The sequence below is a fragment of the Xiphophorus couchianus genome, chromosome 18 (assembly GCF_001444195.1).
Source record: "Xiphophorus couchianus chromosome 18, X_couchianus-1.0, whole genome shotgun sequence".
Taxonomy (NCBI): Eukaryota; Metazoa; Chordata; class Actinopteri; order Cyprinodontiformes; family Poeciliidae; genus Xiphophorus; species Xiphophorus couchianus.
In genome coordinates, this window is record NC_040245.1 from 15,751,305 (window position 1) to 15,768,666 (window position 17,362).

The 17,362-nt window shown below is 35.9% G+C and overlaps 1 protein-coding gene across 1 annotated transcript in view; it reads right to left on the minus strand.

Annotated features, from left to right (window-relative positions):
* Positions 1-16,717, minus strand: part of si (sucrase-isomaltase) — a 58,638-nt gene extending 41,921 nt beyond the window's left edge. The window contains exons 1-15 of the mRNA XM_027999541.1: positions 16,571-16,717; positions 15,613-15,736; positions 14,827-14,912; positions 14,493-14,613; positions 13,010-13,119; positions 12,722-12,873; positions 9,422-9,593; positions 9,037-9,136; positions 7,860-7,972; positions 7,637-7,762; positions 5,858-5,989; positions 5,495-5,614; positions 2,560-2,673; positions 2,037-2,121; positions 1,526-1,643 (exon numbers count right to left, since the gene is read on the minus strand). Coding sequence (XP_027855342.1) covers positions 1,526-1,643; positions 2,037-2,121; positions 2,560-2,673; positions 5,495-5,614; positions 5,858-5,989; positions 7,637-7,762; positions 7,860-7,972; positions 9,037-9,136; positions 9,422-9,593; positions 12,722-12,873; positions 13,010-13,119; positions 14,493-14,613; positions 14,827-14,912; positions 15,613-15,736; positions 16,571-16,588 — 1,691 coding nt within the window. The 5' untranslated portion in view covers positions 16,589-16,717. The remainder of the gene's footprint in view (positions 1-1,525; positions 1,644-2,036; positions 2,122-2,559; positions 2,674-5,494; positions 5,615-5,857; positions 5,990-7,636; positions 7,763-7,859; positions 7,973-9,036; positions 9,137-9,421; positions 9,594-12,721; positions 12,874-13,009; positions 13,120-14,492; positions 14,614-14,826; positions 14,913-15,612; positions 15,737-16,570) is intronic.
* Positions 16,718-17,362: the final 645 nt, after the last annotated feature.

The following is a 17,362-nucleotide window of genomic DNA, read 5'->3' on the forward strand; positions in this document are numbered from 1 at the left end:
TACATTTGTGCCCTCAACATTTCTCTCCAGCAAACTTTGAGTCATGTGTACGAGCAAAACTCATGAAGGCTTTAACAGATGGTCTTACGTTCACAAGCTAAAACCAAATGCATGTCGACAGTTTTTATCCACAAAACGCCTAAACCACGGACAGAAGACCAGACTCTAAACAACTGTTACCGGACTGGACACAAAGCTATAGAACTGATTCCTTCAGTATTATTTCTGTATTGTTGACATTTTCTATTTTATTATTTTATAAATGAATGCAAACAGTTTTGACCTAAATAAAAGCCTTAACATAACATTAATATTTAAAATTCAAACTTCAATGAGACTGTGTAAAGTTAAGCTGAGAAAAAGCTTTACAAGCCTTCTTATAAATACCTAATCTAACTGATTTTGGTCAAACTCAGATAATTAAAATCTCCAACTAAAACATGTTGGGAACATTGATGATGAGATTCTTAAGTCAAATAGTTTCTTTAAGGAGACTTTAAGATAGGATATGAGTTTCCACTAGGCCATATGTTCGGCCAAAACGTTTTGATGTATTTTAGTTTCAGAAGAAAAGAAAATATATATGTATATATATAATTTTAACTGTATGTTAATTTGCACAGACGTTACTTATTACAGTTCAGATGTTTAATTTTGTTTGACCTTAGCAACAGTATGAATTTTATTGGCCATGTCAAAAACTCAAAGTTTTACAGCCTATTTTATAAAATAGTAATACAAAACAGCACTCTGACTAATCTCAGATGGTTTGTTAAAGATTTGTCTCCTGGTTTACTTGGTTTGTTTTTAATTGTAGACAAATTTGACATGTGATTTGATATCTGCAAGTCCAGGATACCACAGAGACACCAGATTATTATGACTATAATGTTTAACACATCTATTTTTAAGAAATTTACCTGCCTACAGCCCACATGATACATATAGAATTAAGTGTATGTTAAGAGTATTTTCTTCAGCATTAAAGGGCAATTATTTGTTATAAAACCTGCATTCGTGCTGTCTTTTGGCAGATATCCATGATCCGTATGAATTTCCATGTTCCAGTGATTATGCCCTATACTCACCGTGATGTCTCTTTGTAGGTTTGCAAACATAATGGGTCATTACACACTTCTAGTGCCAAAACCCAGATGAGAAATTTAAGGCACCCTGGGAGCTGGGCTCATTAAAACATAATTCTGCACATGGTATCTGACTTACAATTTTCTACAGGAATCATTTCCTGCGATTTGGAGCAGGGCATAAGTCACCTCAGTGCAATGAACTGACAAAACTTTAAAATACCAGTTCTTTGATTTTCTTTTTCAGTCAAGGCACAATACCATCTCATTTTAACGGTCCTTTGTTATATTTTGTGGAGTTTCACGTTCCATTTTTCACTTTGTAATATATATATATATATATATATATATATATATATATTTATATAGATAAATGCAAGGCAGTGGGTTTGTTTTCATTCAACATACTTGTTACTGATTATAGATGCACTTGCACTTACTTTTCAGTGGCCAGCACCATAGAGTAGCCATACAGACTGTGGACATCATAGTGGTTCCCCCACACCTGCTTGGCATCCATGCAGAGGGTCTTACTGTACATCACCTCATCCAGAATCTCTGTGGGAAAGGAAAGGAAAAACAAAGTAAGAGGAAGATCTTGACACAATGGTAATTACATTCTAAACAATAAGAAGACATGGAGAAACTAAGAAAGAGGGAAGTGATTGATAAAGAAAAAGAAGTGCATTCATGTCTTTACTGTCATGCTTTATTTGGGACCCATTGTTTTTTATTTGCATATCAAAAGTTGACACACATGTAAGAGCAAAAGTGGTACAATCCATTACACTAAACATTGCTACAATGTTATATTTAAATATAATTTGAAGCCAATACATCAATTGAAGAAATAAATATATCTGAAAGATATTCATTAATAAATATCTAAATATCACAAATACTTGAATTAGAAGATATTTTATTTTTGATTATTAAAATTGAAAGTCTTACTTGGAGTGTAGGGAGGGTAGTTGAGGTTGTTGTCAGCACAGCCTTTATTTGATCCTTTCAAGAAGTTAGACACTTCATTCATATCCTGAATGAAAAATAAAGATGTGACGTCAACGTGATGACTTTAGTAAAGACCTATCCTTTGTTTGTTTTTTTCCCGGCTGGTTTGTGGATCCATGATTATTTACCTTAGTGGTCAAGAGACGTGGCTATACCACGGGATTTCAGGGAAATTTGAAACTGAATGTGTGTTTTGTAACAAAAATGTCTGAGTAACAAAAGTCCCAACCACAATTTCAACTAAGAACTCATTGATGGTACAGATTCCGGTCTGGTTTTATCTTCACCTTTGTTCTATGTAGTGATACTCAACGCACAGAACAGCAATTGCCACAAAATATTTTAGAACATCAAACAAAATGTCCCTTGCTGAATATTTGTAATTGGCTGCTGAACAATGTCAGGATGTTCAGAATTTCAGCTAATTACCAGGACTATCATATGTGTCTGAAAATCCACTTACAATCCAGAGGGCATCATGTTTGACCTCCTTGGAGAACCGCACATACTCATCTATCCACCATTCAATGCAATTTGGACTGGTGTAGTCCGGAAATACCGTCTCCCCTGGCCAAACCTACAAAGAAGATACACGCATGAAAACCATTTGTTTCTGCCATTACACTTTAGTGTTGTTGCAGACAACTCTGTGGAAAAATTTGTTTGGTATTCACTTTGCAAGCTCCATTCTTTGTTTTCTCCAATTGTAACAATACCTTTATATTCTATTATTCAAAGGTGCTTTGTCTGTAACCACATGCTCCTGAAAATATGTAGAAGTGAGATTCATTGAAGCTATGCAAAAAAAAAAAAAAAAACTGTGCCTGTGAGGGTATTGGAGAAACGGCTCTGAGACCTGTGAATAGGAAAGAGAGGAAAGTATAGATGAACTAAGAGAAGGGGTGGGATTGATGAGGGAAAGGTGAAAAAGGAGAAAGGGGATAAAGAGTCGAATGAGTTGAGGAAGAGAACAGAGAAGAGAAGAAATCGATAATGCAATAGAAATCTTGCGACGTGACTGTGTGTTAGAAGTCACCCTTAATGACGTGTATTGAGAAAAATGATTAATCCACACAGAGAGAGGGAGAAATTTTCCTTGTGTGTGTGGGTGTGTAAGCAGTTTCTGTGTGTAAACCCTGCTGTGGATATAAAATCTCAAGGTTGCTCCAATCCGGCTATCTTTTACCTTTACTTCTGCTGGCAATAACTTCACAGCCCAGTTTGTAGCGAGCGTATGAATTATGCTTATGTACACTCACGTGCACGCACACATATTTATGGGCAATGCTTTTGGCACGTGGAAAGAACGGCAAGGTCAGAGCTTATTGATAGACCGTTGCGGATGCCATCTTTCTTTTATGAGTCATTTGTTCCCTTACTCCAGGATTTTGTCATCTACACATCCCTGCTGATGGCTTCTACAGAGCAAATGCGTTAAACAAATCAGCTGACATTTGTCATCACATACCTCTTGCTGCCTTTTGTAGTTTTTATGTTCCTCTTTTACCATTTTGGATTTTGACTTTTTTTCTTTTCTTTTGGATGGTTCAAAGTCCCTTTCACAACCTTCTCTCTTAAAGTAATTCTCCTGCTTCCACCTTGTCTGTCCTCTTGTTCCAGGTGCCTGATAAACTGTTGCTTTGTCTTTCATGTCTCATTGTAGATTGATTCTTGTGCAATTGTCTTGTCAGTTGCTCAGTAAGACAGACAGTCTGTCTCTGTGTACATTCTGATCTATTATCTACAGCCCCTTCTGATCCATTAACTGTGACTAATCTTCTTTTTTTCATGTTACCTATACTTTCTGTTCACTTCCAGTTGCTTTGTTTAGTATATTTTTAACTTCTTCAGCTGGAGAAAAATACAAACACTGCTACACAAACACCGAGACATATGTAACAAAACTAAAAAAGCAATTTCTCAAGTAATCAACTCATATGAGATCATATTTACAGGATTCACTTATAATGGAGGAATTATTTCATCAGTTGTATATGTTTAGCACTCTTCCACTACAAATCTCAGTCCAAAGGATTTCTCAAGATGAAAATATATCACTGCCGTATCAGGTTTTATTTTTTTTTTTGGGGGGTGGGGGGGGAATTCATACTCCGACAATCTGTTTTCATCCTTTTATCTGTGGTAAAGTGTTGGGGGGGGAGGGGGGGTGTTGATCCTTAATAATGTAACAACGACCCCAAAAAGCAATAAATTATCTTAAATTATAGAGCAGTGAAAATAAAAATAAAAGGAAAGGTTTTGAAACACCTGGTGAATACAAAAGGGTTCTCAATGGCTTGGCTCAACGTGCAAATAAGGGAACAAATGAAAAATAAATATGTAAATTATTTCAAACTTAAATCTGACATTTATTCTACTTTCAATTCTAACTTGTCACTCCAAAAGCAACAAAACAGGTCTGGGTTAAATATTTTTACTGTTGCATCAATTCATAAACTTTGTAGAGACGATACACAAGTTATGAAGTTTCTGAATCAAAATCATTGGTTCCAATTTATCAATTTGTTGTTATTGTGTGTTTTTGCATTTTTGCATAGAGTTTGGAGTTATAACAACTACAGACGAGTTGAGGCTGGATGTGCTGCCAGTATGAAGCTGGCAAGGTGTGTGTGGTTTGGGAGATAATGGGACAGGAGTTGCAAAAAAAGGGCGCATCCAGGATGCTTCTGGATGTATCACTTTTTAACTGGTGTAGAAACAGCAAATGTTGTTTTGGAAAAAGCCAGCTCATCCTTAGAACAAAAGCACATTCTGCCATATAAAAATAACTATAATCAGTCATATTCACATGTGCAGTCTGCATGTGCAGACGACCTAATATAGCTTTCCATTTAAAAATGGGTACACAGATGAACTCCAGACATTTTTCTCCCTATCTCACATATGCACACATTGGAACACCCAATCTGTCATGCAGTGACTCAGAACATTTTAAGGTTAAACACTAATGCAGAATCAATGCATATGTTTGACCTGTTCATAAACAGCATGAAAAGGCAATTAGTTTTGGGACTAAGTCTAATCATGTGTATAATCAAAGGCAACAATATAAAAGCATGGGAGCAACATACCTTTGCTCCCCACCTCAGTACTCAAGAGTTTTCAAATGTGTTCAATGTGGGAAAAATGATCAAAAATAGCCTTTTGTAGGTTTGAATGTCTATACAGAAATTTCTTCTGGCATGATGGAGACAGTAAAATAATAGCACACGCACATGTAGCAGGGTGTATCTCATAGGATTAATGTGAACAGAAAGAATTTAAGTGGTTCATGAACTGCAGAAAATTTTACAGGATTTCTCTAAAGTTTTGGAAAATGTAGGTGATATTTCTTGGTCTTATCTGCACTCAATAATCGGTACCAATAAACAGCTTACCTCTCCTACAAGTGGAGTTTTTCCATCTGATTCAAAGACCCAAGCACTCTTTTCAGTCCCACGGTCATACGCCTCATATGGAGCACCCCCCACCCTTTTGCTGGTGGCTACTGCAGGGTCCTGGGGAAAGAAAACACCTTTTTAGAAGAATGTGACAATATTTTATTTTTACATCAGTAAACATAATTTTGTTATATCAACTAAAAGCCACAATGATTGATTTACATTGCAACATGGGTGGGTGAATTAATTGTCACTTTGGTGTTGATTGGAAAAAACAGTACATAACTCAGTTTGATAAGTTTATATTGTTGGATGTATTACTGCGTCTGTCATTGTTTTGTGAGAAATGAGAGTTCTTACCAGGATGAGGATGTACTTCTGCCCCTTCTCATGGAGGTAGTCAGCAAACCCAGGAAGCTCTGAGAAGTTCACTTTGTCATAGGTGAAATCTTTCTTCTCTTCCATGTAGTCTATGTCTGTGTATTGAACGTCCTGTCAAAAATAAAGTAGATCAAATAAGTTGCCTATAATATGTCTATTTCTTTTCTGCATCTATAAAAACGTTACCTCGGAGTAATTTTATTATATGGCTACTTGTTTCCAGTGTTTGCTGTTATTTGGTAAATTTTACTAAATTTCTAAACACGTATTTCTCTTCATTTTTAAATCACATGTTAAGACACAAAAATAATCATTCTACAATCTTTTGTAAGAACTTTATATCTTATGTATCTTGTATAACATTTGTCAGTTAAGTTATGAGAGTCTCTGCCATGTTTTTTTTTGACGGTATTCACCTCCAGAAAAAACAATTAGACTATTATATGTGTTTTTTTGTGATGTTATTAAATATATTCATGTATAATACAGCAGTCTGACATGTCCAACTGGTTGCTAAAAATATTATAGAGATTGTTGGTGTATTTTCTTTTTGATAAGACATAACTCAAGTCTAGTCCTTGATTTGTGCATTTATTGCCTTGTTGTGATACAGTTAAATATGTTAAGGTGGTATTCACAATCTTATTAAATTTTGATTGAATAATTAGGGCTAAAAATGTATGCTGAATATCAGTTTTCTCTCTGAAAAGATCATCTGACAGTAGTCTCACTGTCATATGCTCCACAAAGATAAGTAGTGAGGTTCATTTCCAAGAAAATGTCAACCAGAACTGGTATTTATCTCATGGCTTAGTAGTAATGCAGTACTGGAGTATTTTTAACATTCTGTTGAAGATGAATGAGATAATAAAAGGAATCTGGGCGATTGATCTTTGATCAGTGCTAACATTCGTTGATGCTTAAAAAGAATTGTGCTTCCTGAACTGAACCTGTACAGGCCAGCAGACTCTCCATTATTTGACAGAGAGCTGGATTACCCAATCTAAGCTAAAGGCCACCCCTATCACTCAGGGTGTCTATCGAACTCTTGCTCCAACCTTCATATCGCGTTCTTACAGACAGTGTAGAGGTTTGAGTCTCTTGCCTCTGGAAGCACACAGGGGTTCAAATTCAAAAACAGGTTTACAAGGTGAGTTATCAGCTGCTTCCGTTTCCCTTCCTGGAAGCTATAAAGCAGTGGTAATAGTTAAAGAAGCTTCTCTTTTGTGTACCAGACTTTGCCACTGCTTCTTCCTGGTTCACATAATGTTTTAAACACCTGTTTTTCTCTGTATATTGATTTTGTGTGTCAAAATCAATGTGCAGATTTTGACACAGTATTCAATTGAAATAAAAAGTTATTCTTTTAGCTATAAAACAGCTGTCATGTTTTCATCTTAAGTGGTATCGTTATCAAAATTTTACACCTCTGCTTACTTGACAGACGGTTTATCATTTACTCACAATGGGACCATAAAAGTGCTACAAACAGGTTGAAATTTAAACAGCGTTGACAACATGCCAAACTTGTGCAAACATTAGGTATAAAACACATTGTTGTAGATAAAAGCTTTGGTAGTAAATGCTTTCTATTACTTTCCATATCAAGATATGAGAGTAATAGGTAGCAATCCTAGCTCTGTAAGCTTTTATCAGTTTTAAATAGACAAGAAGAACATTTTGTAAGGAGATAATGAAGTAAACTTAAAAAGTGAAAAGAAAAAAACAAGCATAAGTTGAAAGAAAACTAGATCTTACATATGGAAGGTCAATGGCACGATTCCTCTCCACTGTGGTCTTGACTTCATCGAGGCTCCCGTAGTTCCACCGTGAAAGCTGGAAGCCCAGGGACCAATAGGCAGGAATGACAGGCATCCCAGTGAGCTGGAGAGGAGGATTATACATTATCATACAGCTGGAAAGCTTTTACAGTACTTAAAATAAATTAGGTGTCCATATATTCATGAAACAAGAATATTACCTCAAGGAATTCATGCACCACATCTTCTGGTGTGTCGCCAAACAAAATGTAGAAGTCAAGGACTCCTCCGATGGTCCTGTAGGTCACTGCTGGGGCAGGCTGCAAAGTCACCTCTGAAAAAAGAAAAAAATTATTAATGTCAATTGCTCTCCAGGCTGCCCTTGTCATTGTTTTTGTTAATCGCACTCCTGTCTTAACAATGCATCATTTATTGTGAAAAAAATTAACCTTTTTATTGTATTATAGAATAAACAAAAGATGGTTAAACATGACAGTGGACTTTTTTGTTGGTGTTTTCAATCTACTTCAGCCATGAGTTATTCTCTTTGCACAGCTGCTTGAATGAGTCAGCAGAAGCTCTTTTCGGGTGACTTGGGTGGGGTATAAATGACTGCCATGTGTGGAGTCATTTCTGAAATTTGCTTTTCCTGTTTTATGCTATAGGAGTGTATCCAATCCCTTTCTCTTTACTGTTTGCTTTGTAATTTTCTATAGCACCCTCAATATTTCTTGGGACCATTACTAACTACTGTATGTGAAAAGAAATTTTAAAAAAACCTTCCCATTAAGTTTTTCTTTTTTCGGTAGCTTAATGTCACACAACAGTTTTTTAACCGTGAGCATTGTAGGTTATTTTTTATAATCTCTTCCTCAAGATAACCGTGTCGCCTCCTTTGTCCTTGTTTCTCACAGTTCCAGACGCTGTAAATCTTTTAATTATTACTCACCGTATAAGTGGGCAAGCTTAGGCCAAAAACTCTTTTCAAACAGCCTGGCTTTTGAAAATTTATGCACATCTTCCCTACAGCTAAATGGAATATGCTCTTATTTTTCCCATTTTGAAGAACTGGTAGGAGAAATAATCCTCCATTTCATTTTATGCAAGTAGGTGTGGCATCAGTATTAAAAACAAGAATTTTCCTGGCATTATAAATGTACTTAAATTAAAGGTGTAATCTTTCTAAAAAAGATTTTTGGTGAAATTTTAAAATCATGCATAGCTCTTCATGCCTATGTTTTATTTTGCACATTACAACTGAGGGAGGGCATAGACCTTGCTCTTAAACATGCTGCTGCCTTTTCACACTGTAGTCTTTGGTTGCCGTGAACATTCCTGAGGAGAGTGAAACATAGAAACGTGTGTATTGCGTGTGCACGTGTCAGTGTTTATCTTTACCCATGGCATTGCTGTTGAGCAGAAAGACCCCAAATGACTTTCCACTCTCATCTTCCAGACAGAGGAAGAAGGGATAGTGTCCATAGAGGTTGTGTGTTCCCTGCAGGGAGAAAAGAATGAAGGATGAAGGGATGTGGCAAAGAGCTGTGAATTGCAGGAGGGATGTGGGGGGCTCACTGCAACTGAAGAGGGGTGACTATGCTGTCCAATTAGATCATAAAACATTCAATTAAAAGCCCTTTGAGGGGGCAGAATGCAAACACATAGAAGGTTGCATGTGTGCACAAATGCATGTCTACATCAGAGTTAACTGGTATTGAAGAGTCTTGATTTACATGCTGCATCTACATCAACAGTGGTGTGACTTGTGTGTGCAAGTTCTTACCCCATTAGGGAATCCATCTCTGGTGAAAATGGGCCAAGTTCTCCAGTTTGTGTCATGGCGATATCTTTGATGCACATGCTCACCCAGGCCATAGATGTTGTGAGATGGGAGCTTAGCAGACAGCTGTATGTACTGGTCCGCAAAAACAAGTGGAGCCATTGTGGTGTCAAACCTGAATGTGTTCAGATGAAAAAAGACACAGATGTGAGAGAAAAGATTTTGATGTGAAAAAAACAGATTGGTGAGAAGAGAGAAAATGTGAGAAAGAAAACAAGAGTAAGATGCAGTGGAGAGAGGAGAAATAAGACAAGGAATTGTGAAGGGGTTATTGCAAAGAGAAAAAAAGCAGGCCATCTCATAAAGCTCTAATAAGCCCTCTGGCCAGCATTTCTTCAACACCAAACGTGCACGGATAATTGAAATACTGCAATTGCAAACAGCTGTCAAAACCCAAGTTGTGGATGCAATGAATATACTTTGTCAATGAATAATCATCATAAACATATGGTAGAAATAAAGAGTGTTTGTTATCAGTCATCATGATCGGTTATATAAAGCACAGTCAGTGCATTAATGTCCCTGTAAATAGAAATATCTTTTTACAAGAAGCTTTCATTATGACAATAGAACACCTATGTGGCAGCCACACAGGCAGAAGAGCAGAATCACGACTACCCTGCATGCACAATCAATACTTAGAAGTTATTTACCTGTTGCTGGTGCAATTAGACAACACAATCAGCTTTTATTGGCCGCATATAAATAATAAAGTAAATATTTAACCCTAATTTCATAGATATATGTCTGATAATGTGTTTATATGTCATCATTGTCAGGATATCACCTCAGATTTGTGCAAAGAGAATCCAGAAATGCTAACTAAAGGTCTCCTTATCTGCTATACATTGAGATGAAAAAGTCAATTTGGAAGAAAAAAAACAGTTGGTTTTTTGAGAAACCGATCAATTGAAAAAATGCCTATTTGCTTGGATACAATGTGGATTAGTCGTAATGTAGAACCACTAATAGAAAAAAACAGCTAAAGTTACAACAAAATTAAAATTCAGTAGCAAATCACAAGAGTGATATCATGTCTCCTGGCTCAAGGTGGAGGAAGGGTTGTGAAATGCACTGATAGGGAACTATACTGCTTAGTGCTAAAGCAAAGGTTGCGACGTGACCTCAGGATGACTCTTTACTCACTTGTTCGGCTGGAAAATATGTAGCAATAGTATCGATATGTTTTAAAATACATAGTGTATTACATATTTTTATTTCCAGTATTTTTCCAAGACAGTGTCTTCTTGTTTGTTTGTTTTGTTTTTAGGAAGCACAAAAACATTAACAAATAAAAAATAAAAATCCTGAGAGAAATGTATATTCAGGCAACATTGCTGAATACAATAGCCAAAAAATGTAACAACAAACACCCCAACTAAAGTTGACTTTCAGCTTCTACATCTAGGCTAATTCTGCAAGTAAAGATATAGTAGGGATAAGGACAGGCCTCCCTGAGATAGCCATGCAAAAGTGAATAAACACAAATAGTCTATATCTACATTTTTCTATTTGCTGTGAAATGTATATATATATTAGATTTTAACTAAAGATGAAGAAATCTAGTCACAAAAAACATAACAGCATTTTAACTTTTGGACAAACTAGAATCTGTGAAGTAATTAGCCACTTAGACGTTAATATTCATTTCCGATGTGCAGACATATTTTCTTACAGTCCAAAGTACTTGGGGCAAACTCTCAATAGCAGGACATGTAAATATGCAAAGGAAAAGTCAAAAGAGGTGAAATTGATAGATAACTTTGCTTTGAGAGCTTGTGTCATTCTGAATGGATTGATACCCTTGGAGTTGAGGTTTATTGCCCATGTCTACCTCTGCATAGATGTTTAAATAGGAAACACAGGGTTAGATGGTGAGATCTCACACTTATGTTATAATTATGGGTTACCATGCTGCTGGAAACATAAATTTAATTGCAAAGCAGCTGCATTAATTGTTGCTGGTATCCTTTGGCACACAGTGCAACACATAAACATAAAAAAGCCAAAGTGAACTGCATTCTTTCAAGGCCATAAAGTATTCTAAAGAAGTCATGCTCAATTGTGGAGCTCACTGTTTATTTCACATGTTCTCTGGCATATCAATACACACATGGCCACATTTGCATGATGAGATGCAGGGATTATATTGGAAAATGAGGGTGTGTGTGTAGGGGTGGGGAGCAGGGTTCTTAGAAAGCTTGTTCCCAACATTTGACATGTTACCAGTTTTGAAGTCTTTCAGACTTCAGGGCATTCTAGGGGTAAATATATTTGACAGCCTTTGCCCGTGCATTGCTTTTCTTTATCCTATAACAAATGCATATGAAAAAGACGCTTAGTCATCCGTAATTCCTATATTAACACACCAGCAATCCCCAGAGTGCCAACTTTAATGCTTTCTCTTTATCAGTATCAACCCATAATAATATATCATATTAAAAATTTAATGAATGTGTTATTAAATGGATTAAAATTCCATGGTCCTTTGTTTTAAGAATAATGTAAAATTAAGCTTTCATTATCCCTCCGAGACAGGAAAACCATTCAAATAATCTAAATAAAGCAAATGCTGTTCATGAGAGACAAAAGATCTGCACATAAAGGCCAGTTGGAACTCATTTCAAGAAGTTATTGTTGATCATTTATTCTTCTTATTATTCTTATTCTTATTTATTGGCTTATGTTTATTGTAATTCTCAAAAACACACCTATACTATCAAGCTGTTTTTGATTTCCAATGGCATTGTGTTCTAGTGCACACTTTTCCAAGATCCAGTTGACTATTGAGATGTCAACGTTGACCAATCAAGTTTTACCTGAACCTGAACCAAATTATGGTAAGGTAACAACGCATGACAAACGCAAACAAGATGATGAGCAAAACAGCTCACTTTAAAAGATTTCAGACATAATTAAAGCAAATGAGAATCCCAAAATCAATGACAATTTTGTTTGGCAACTTTCAGGTTGAGGGAGATGTTTGATAGCTATTAAGTGAGTCACTTAATCAAATATTCAGTAACTCATCTTGTCTCATAGATTAGAAGTGCTATGACACATGATGTATCTTCACAGTTAAAACTACATTGTCTATCCTGAACATAGATTTAAAACGTCCCCTTTATATTCTTCATATCTAATGTGTATACATGCTTTTATCTATTTAGTCTTTTCATAGCATGTAAGATTTAATTTTACCACCCAAGACAAGTTGTAGAAGACCCTCGTGGCAACACTCACAGGACTTTCTTGTTCTCCTTTCTGCGCACAATCAGGCCAAAGGGGTTGTTTCTGATCTCGAGTGTGTCGCTGATAGGGCTGGAGGCGCTGTTTGTGACTGTAGGGATGTGCTCATGAGGGACCTCGAATCTCTGGCTTTTGGAATCATAGATCTAAGGCAAAAGGAACAGGCAATCAAGCGGTGTCCTATTTCCTGGTCATTTTCGCACATTGCGATATATTCCTCTGTTTGTTTAGCATCCCAGTGGCGAGAGACAGAGAGAGAGAGAAAAGTCTGCTAGCAATCACCTTAAAATGAAGTCGATTGTTTGTCTGCATCTCTGCATGCAGTGTCAGGTCCTGTATGTCTCCACCAAACAAGGATGGAGAATCCATTCTCTTCATTTCCGCAAAAAACACTGCAGAAGAAAACCCAATAAAGCAATTTTACTTTCCTTTACTTTTTATTTTACTAGCAAATACACTTAGTTTTATGAAATTGCTTCATATTAAGAAACATTTTTTGTCCACTACTACCACAAAGTTAAATGCGGTCTAGTTAAAATAATTTTGAAATTTTGGTTGTAGTTTAGTTTATTCAATCCAAAACATTCAGACACACAACTGGTAGCTGCTACAGTCAATCAACTCTCAAACTACAAATTAAAGAAATGCAAAACAAAGTCAAGTAAAAATAATTCCTAAGGGTTGTGTAGATATAAAAAGTGTAGGCTGAAGCAATTCAGCTTAAACATGCCTACACTTACATGTTCACTCAAATAAATCATTTTGCTTCTAAGTAAATTGTTGGACTAGGTGGCAGAGAAGGAGCAATGTAAACAGCCCATGATATCACCAGCTAATCTTCTGTGCTGTATCATGTCTCTTGGTTGAAGGCCAGGTAGATTGTTGGGAAGCACAACAGCAGTGATTTATATTCCGGTGAGTCAAAAGTTGACAGGTGACCGGACACAGGCACAAATAATTTCATTGCTTAGGAACCAAGGAACTCTGGCCATGAAAAAAATATCACAAAAGTAACTTTTAGTTTACAAAAATGTCAAAAGTAAACCTAATTGTTCTGACATTATCTGGTTAATGAAATTTATAACTGCTAATTAACAAATTTTGTACTCCAAGCTGAATTTTTTTTTGAAAAATTATTGTTTTATTGTCATACAAAAGAAAGTGTAAGAATTTTATTTTGATGTTAGCTTAGTTTGCTCAAGATTAGATATGAAGGTTTACATTTGTCCATATTTGTTTTATTTGTTATCTATTTTTGCATTACTTCCCTTGGATTTCTCAGTCTTGCCAAGTAAAAAAGAGATATGTTGGATGTTGTTCCTTTTTTAGTCTAACCACAAGGACATCATTATTTTCTTCAGTTTTTCTATCCTTGTCACACAATTAATTTCTACCTTCAAAGAAGTGTTATTTTACATCACAAACAAAACAACTGAAAATATAGTTTAGATTTAATATAAAAAGGTCCAATATTTTCTTTTGTTTTGCTTTTACACAATAACTCAGCTTACTTTCGGGAGAGAGATCAAGCAGAAATTGTAAAAACCTGCGTGCAGTGAAATCAATCAGGTTTTCTGATATGCCATCTATGTCTTACTTTCACTGAAAACTCACACCTTGGCCAGAGTGAGTGAAAATAGCGGGAAATGCAGACATTCTGAGAGCATGAGGAGCGATTAGAAAAAAAACAACTCCTGTATTGGTAAGTAAATACCAGAGCTTTACACTTTAAAACATAGGTGACAACTGAAAAATATAGCTTTACCAGTAGGCTGTGGGGTTTGGAATGAGTGCATTATGTATCCATGGTTGGTTGGGAAGAAACACCAGGGAACGTTTCGCTCATCCAGAGGATTCCAGCAACAACCACGCTGCTCACATCCTGCCTGTTCAAACAAGATGAAGTGACTGTTATTACCTTTAACCAATATTGTCTTTAGAGCTACTATTTACAGTGATGTGATTAGTGTTGAGATTTTGGTAATTGGCAACATAATGTAGTAGTAGTAATCAAAATAACTGTTATTTTTATATGCTAAGCAATGAAAAAAAGCAAAACACAGTTAGATTGAATTTCTGGAGATGATGTTGACTCGTACCTTTGAGGCTCCAGCATCAGGATAACAGTCGACTCTTTCAGCCATAGGAATGTTGGGACACTCAGGCATAAATCTATTTGGCGTTTCTGTGAAGTCAATAACAAGTACACAAAAAAGCAGGTAAATGTAAATATGTTTTGGTTCCATCAATAATTCTTGTAGTTTTCCAGGCTGTGGTGATTTAAAACATCTCAAAGTGTCATACCGCTACCATCATCCTTCATAATAGAAATTGTGGAAGGAGATGGGATCCATGTTAAAATGTAGTGGTATTTTCCCAGATGGCAAAACATTTATTGAAAAATTAACTTTCTGACAACTTTGTAAAAGAATGTCTTGGAGTGTTTTTTTTAATTTTCCTCTCTGAATTTACTTCAGAAGTTGACACTGTGTTGTGTGTGCAAACTTAAAAACTCACACACACACACGCACCCCCACACACACACACACACACCCACACACACACACGCAGGTTTGACAAACTTAATTCAGTTACATGTAGCAGATTAATGTAATTTTTAAGTTGGCTCTCCATTCCCTTTTTGCAGTGAATACATGCACACACACATGTCTAAGAACAATTTAGAGAGACCAATTAACCTAACAGTCAGGTCTTTGAATAGTGAGGAAGCTGAAGTACCTGGGGAAAAGCTACGTTTGCAACACTCAAACTCCATGCAGAAACATCCCGGACTGGGATTGGACCCCAGAGCCTTACTTTTTAAATTATTTTTCTTTAAATCTCTAATAATTCTTGTTATTATTTTATTAGTATAATTCACTTACCCTCTGAAATGACACCAGGTTCTTTGGTGACGAAAAGAGCGATCATAGTCATGGCCAGTATGGTCATCAGGATAAACAGAATCGTAAGGATGATTTCTGCAGTGGTCCATCGCTTTTTCCCCATCTAATCACCCACAAAAAAACAAACACAAAAAAAACACAGAAATATGCAGATGTTACATAGTGCAACCATGTCATTGCCTCTGAGTCCTTTACAGATATCTCATTTCATAAAAGCAAGTTCTCAAAATTTTCTGCCCATGCATGCATCTATTATTTTTTCTCTAGATGTTGTCAAGGCTCATAACCATTAAGTTAAATCTGCTGTGAAGAAATTAAAACGTGTGACAGAACCAAGCATTGTGCATGCCCCTGTTTGTTTCCAATCAGCTGCATGTAAAACACAAAACATTTCTGACTAACATGCATGGTTACACATAGAAAACAACATAGAAATCAGATTAACAGAGAGCAAGTGTGCAAACTTACTAGTCTTCTTGTAGTTTGCGCTACTCTCCTAAAAATAACTTCCCCACTGTGGATCATCTTACTACTTTCAACACAGGGTTTATGATGACACGCAAACTCAACACACTTAAACTATTTAAGTTTATTTCTGCAGAAAATTTAGTGTCTTATCATTTGGGCATGAAATGGTTGTCAATTTTTATTAATACAGGCCTTGTCCACACAGTTTCTTACAGAATATGCAATTTGCAAATTGAAAACTGCAAATGGACAATGATGAATATATATATATTTATATATATAAATATATATTATTTTTTAAATTTATTTATTTATTTATTTGTTACTGATTCAAATCTGTAAAGCATTGCATTTTTATTTTTTACATACTCAATTATTAGCATACCAAAAGCTGTGAAGCGGACTGTGGGGAATATTTACTTGCCTGTAGATTACAGTGAATGTAACAGATGAACCATGTAGCACTTACCTTGCCTCTCCTTTGCATCCAAGGAAAAATGGTGATTAGCTCAAGAGAGATAGATCCTTTATAAACCAAAGGACGTATTGTTGTCGAAAGGTACTGCCACTCCTTCTCCTCAATGTGCAAGTCATTGTGGGTGTGTGATTTACAGTCTGAACGTGCAGACCCCAAGGTCACAGAATGTCAGATAACAATCTGCAGCGTACAAAACAGGTGAATCAAAAAACAGAATACTCATATCAGCATGTTGTTATCTATCATGCAGTCATTTAATTCAACCTGTGCAAGTGTGAACTCAGTCTGACCTCTACGTCATTTTTAGCAAGTATGTATTATTAGCCTGTAATTACCTAAGTAACAGTGTGTTTTTTATGGAATTATGAAGATATGATTCAGTGTAATCTTTAGCCCTTCATAGTCACATCACCACTTGTTAGTAATTAACACTCTTGGGTGTACGTTCTCATATGCTCACATTCCAGAAGTTAGAGGAGTAAACAGAGCATAAATAGGAACATAGAATACAAAATATATTGCTATACTGCGGTAAATATATGTGCAATAAATTGTTTTCTGTTGCAGCAGTTAGAATGTATGTTAACCTTAGATCTTATTTTATACTGGACCGCGATCCTAGGACAACCCACTTAAAAGGGATGCAGAATTTTAAATCAATGCAGCGTTTTTGGCTGATGTAGAGATTCCTGCTTCTGTGCAGAATGAAAATTAAGCAACAGACAAGTTACTTTAGTTTAGACAAACCACAAAATTTAAAAAAAACAAAACCAAAAGTTAAAA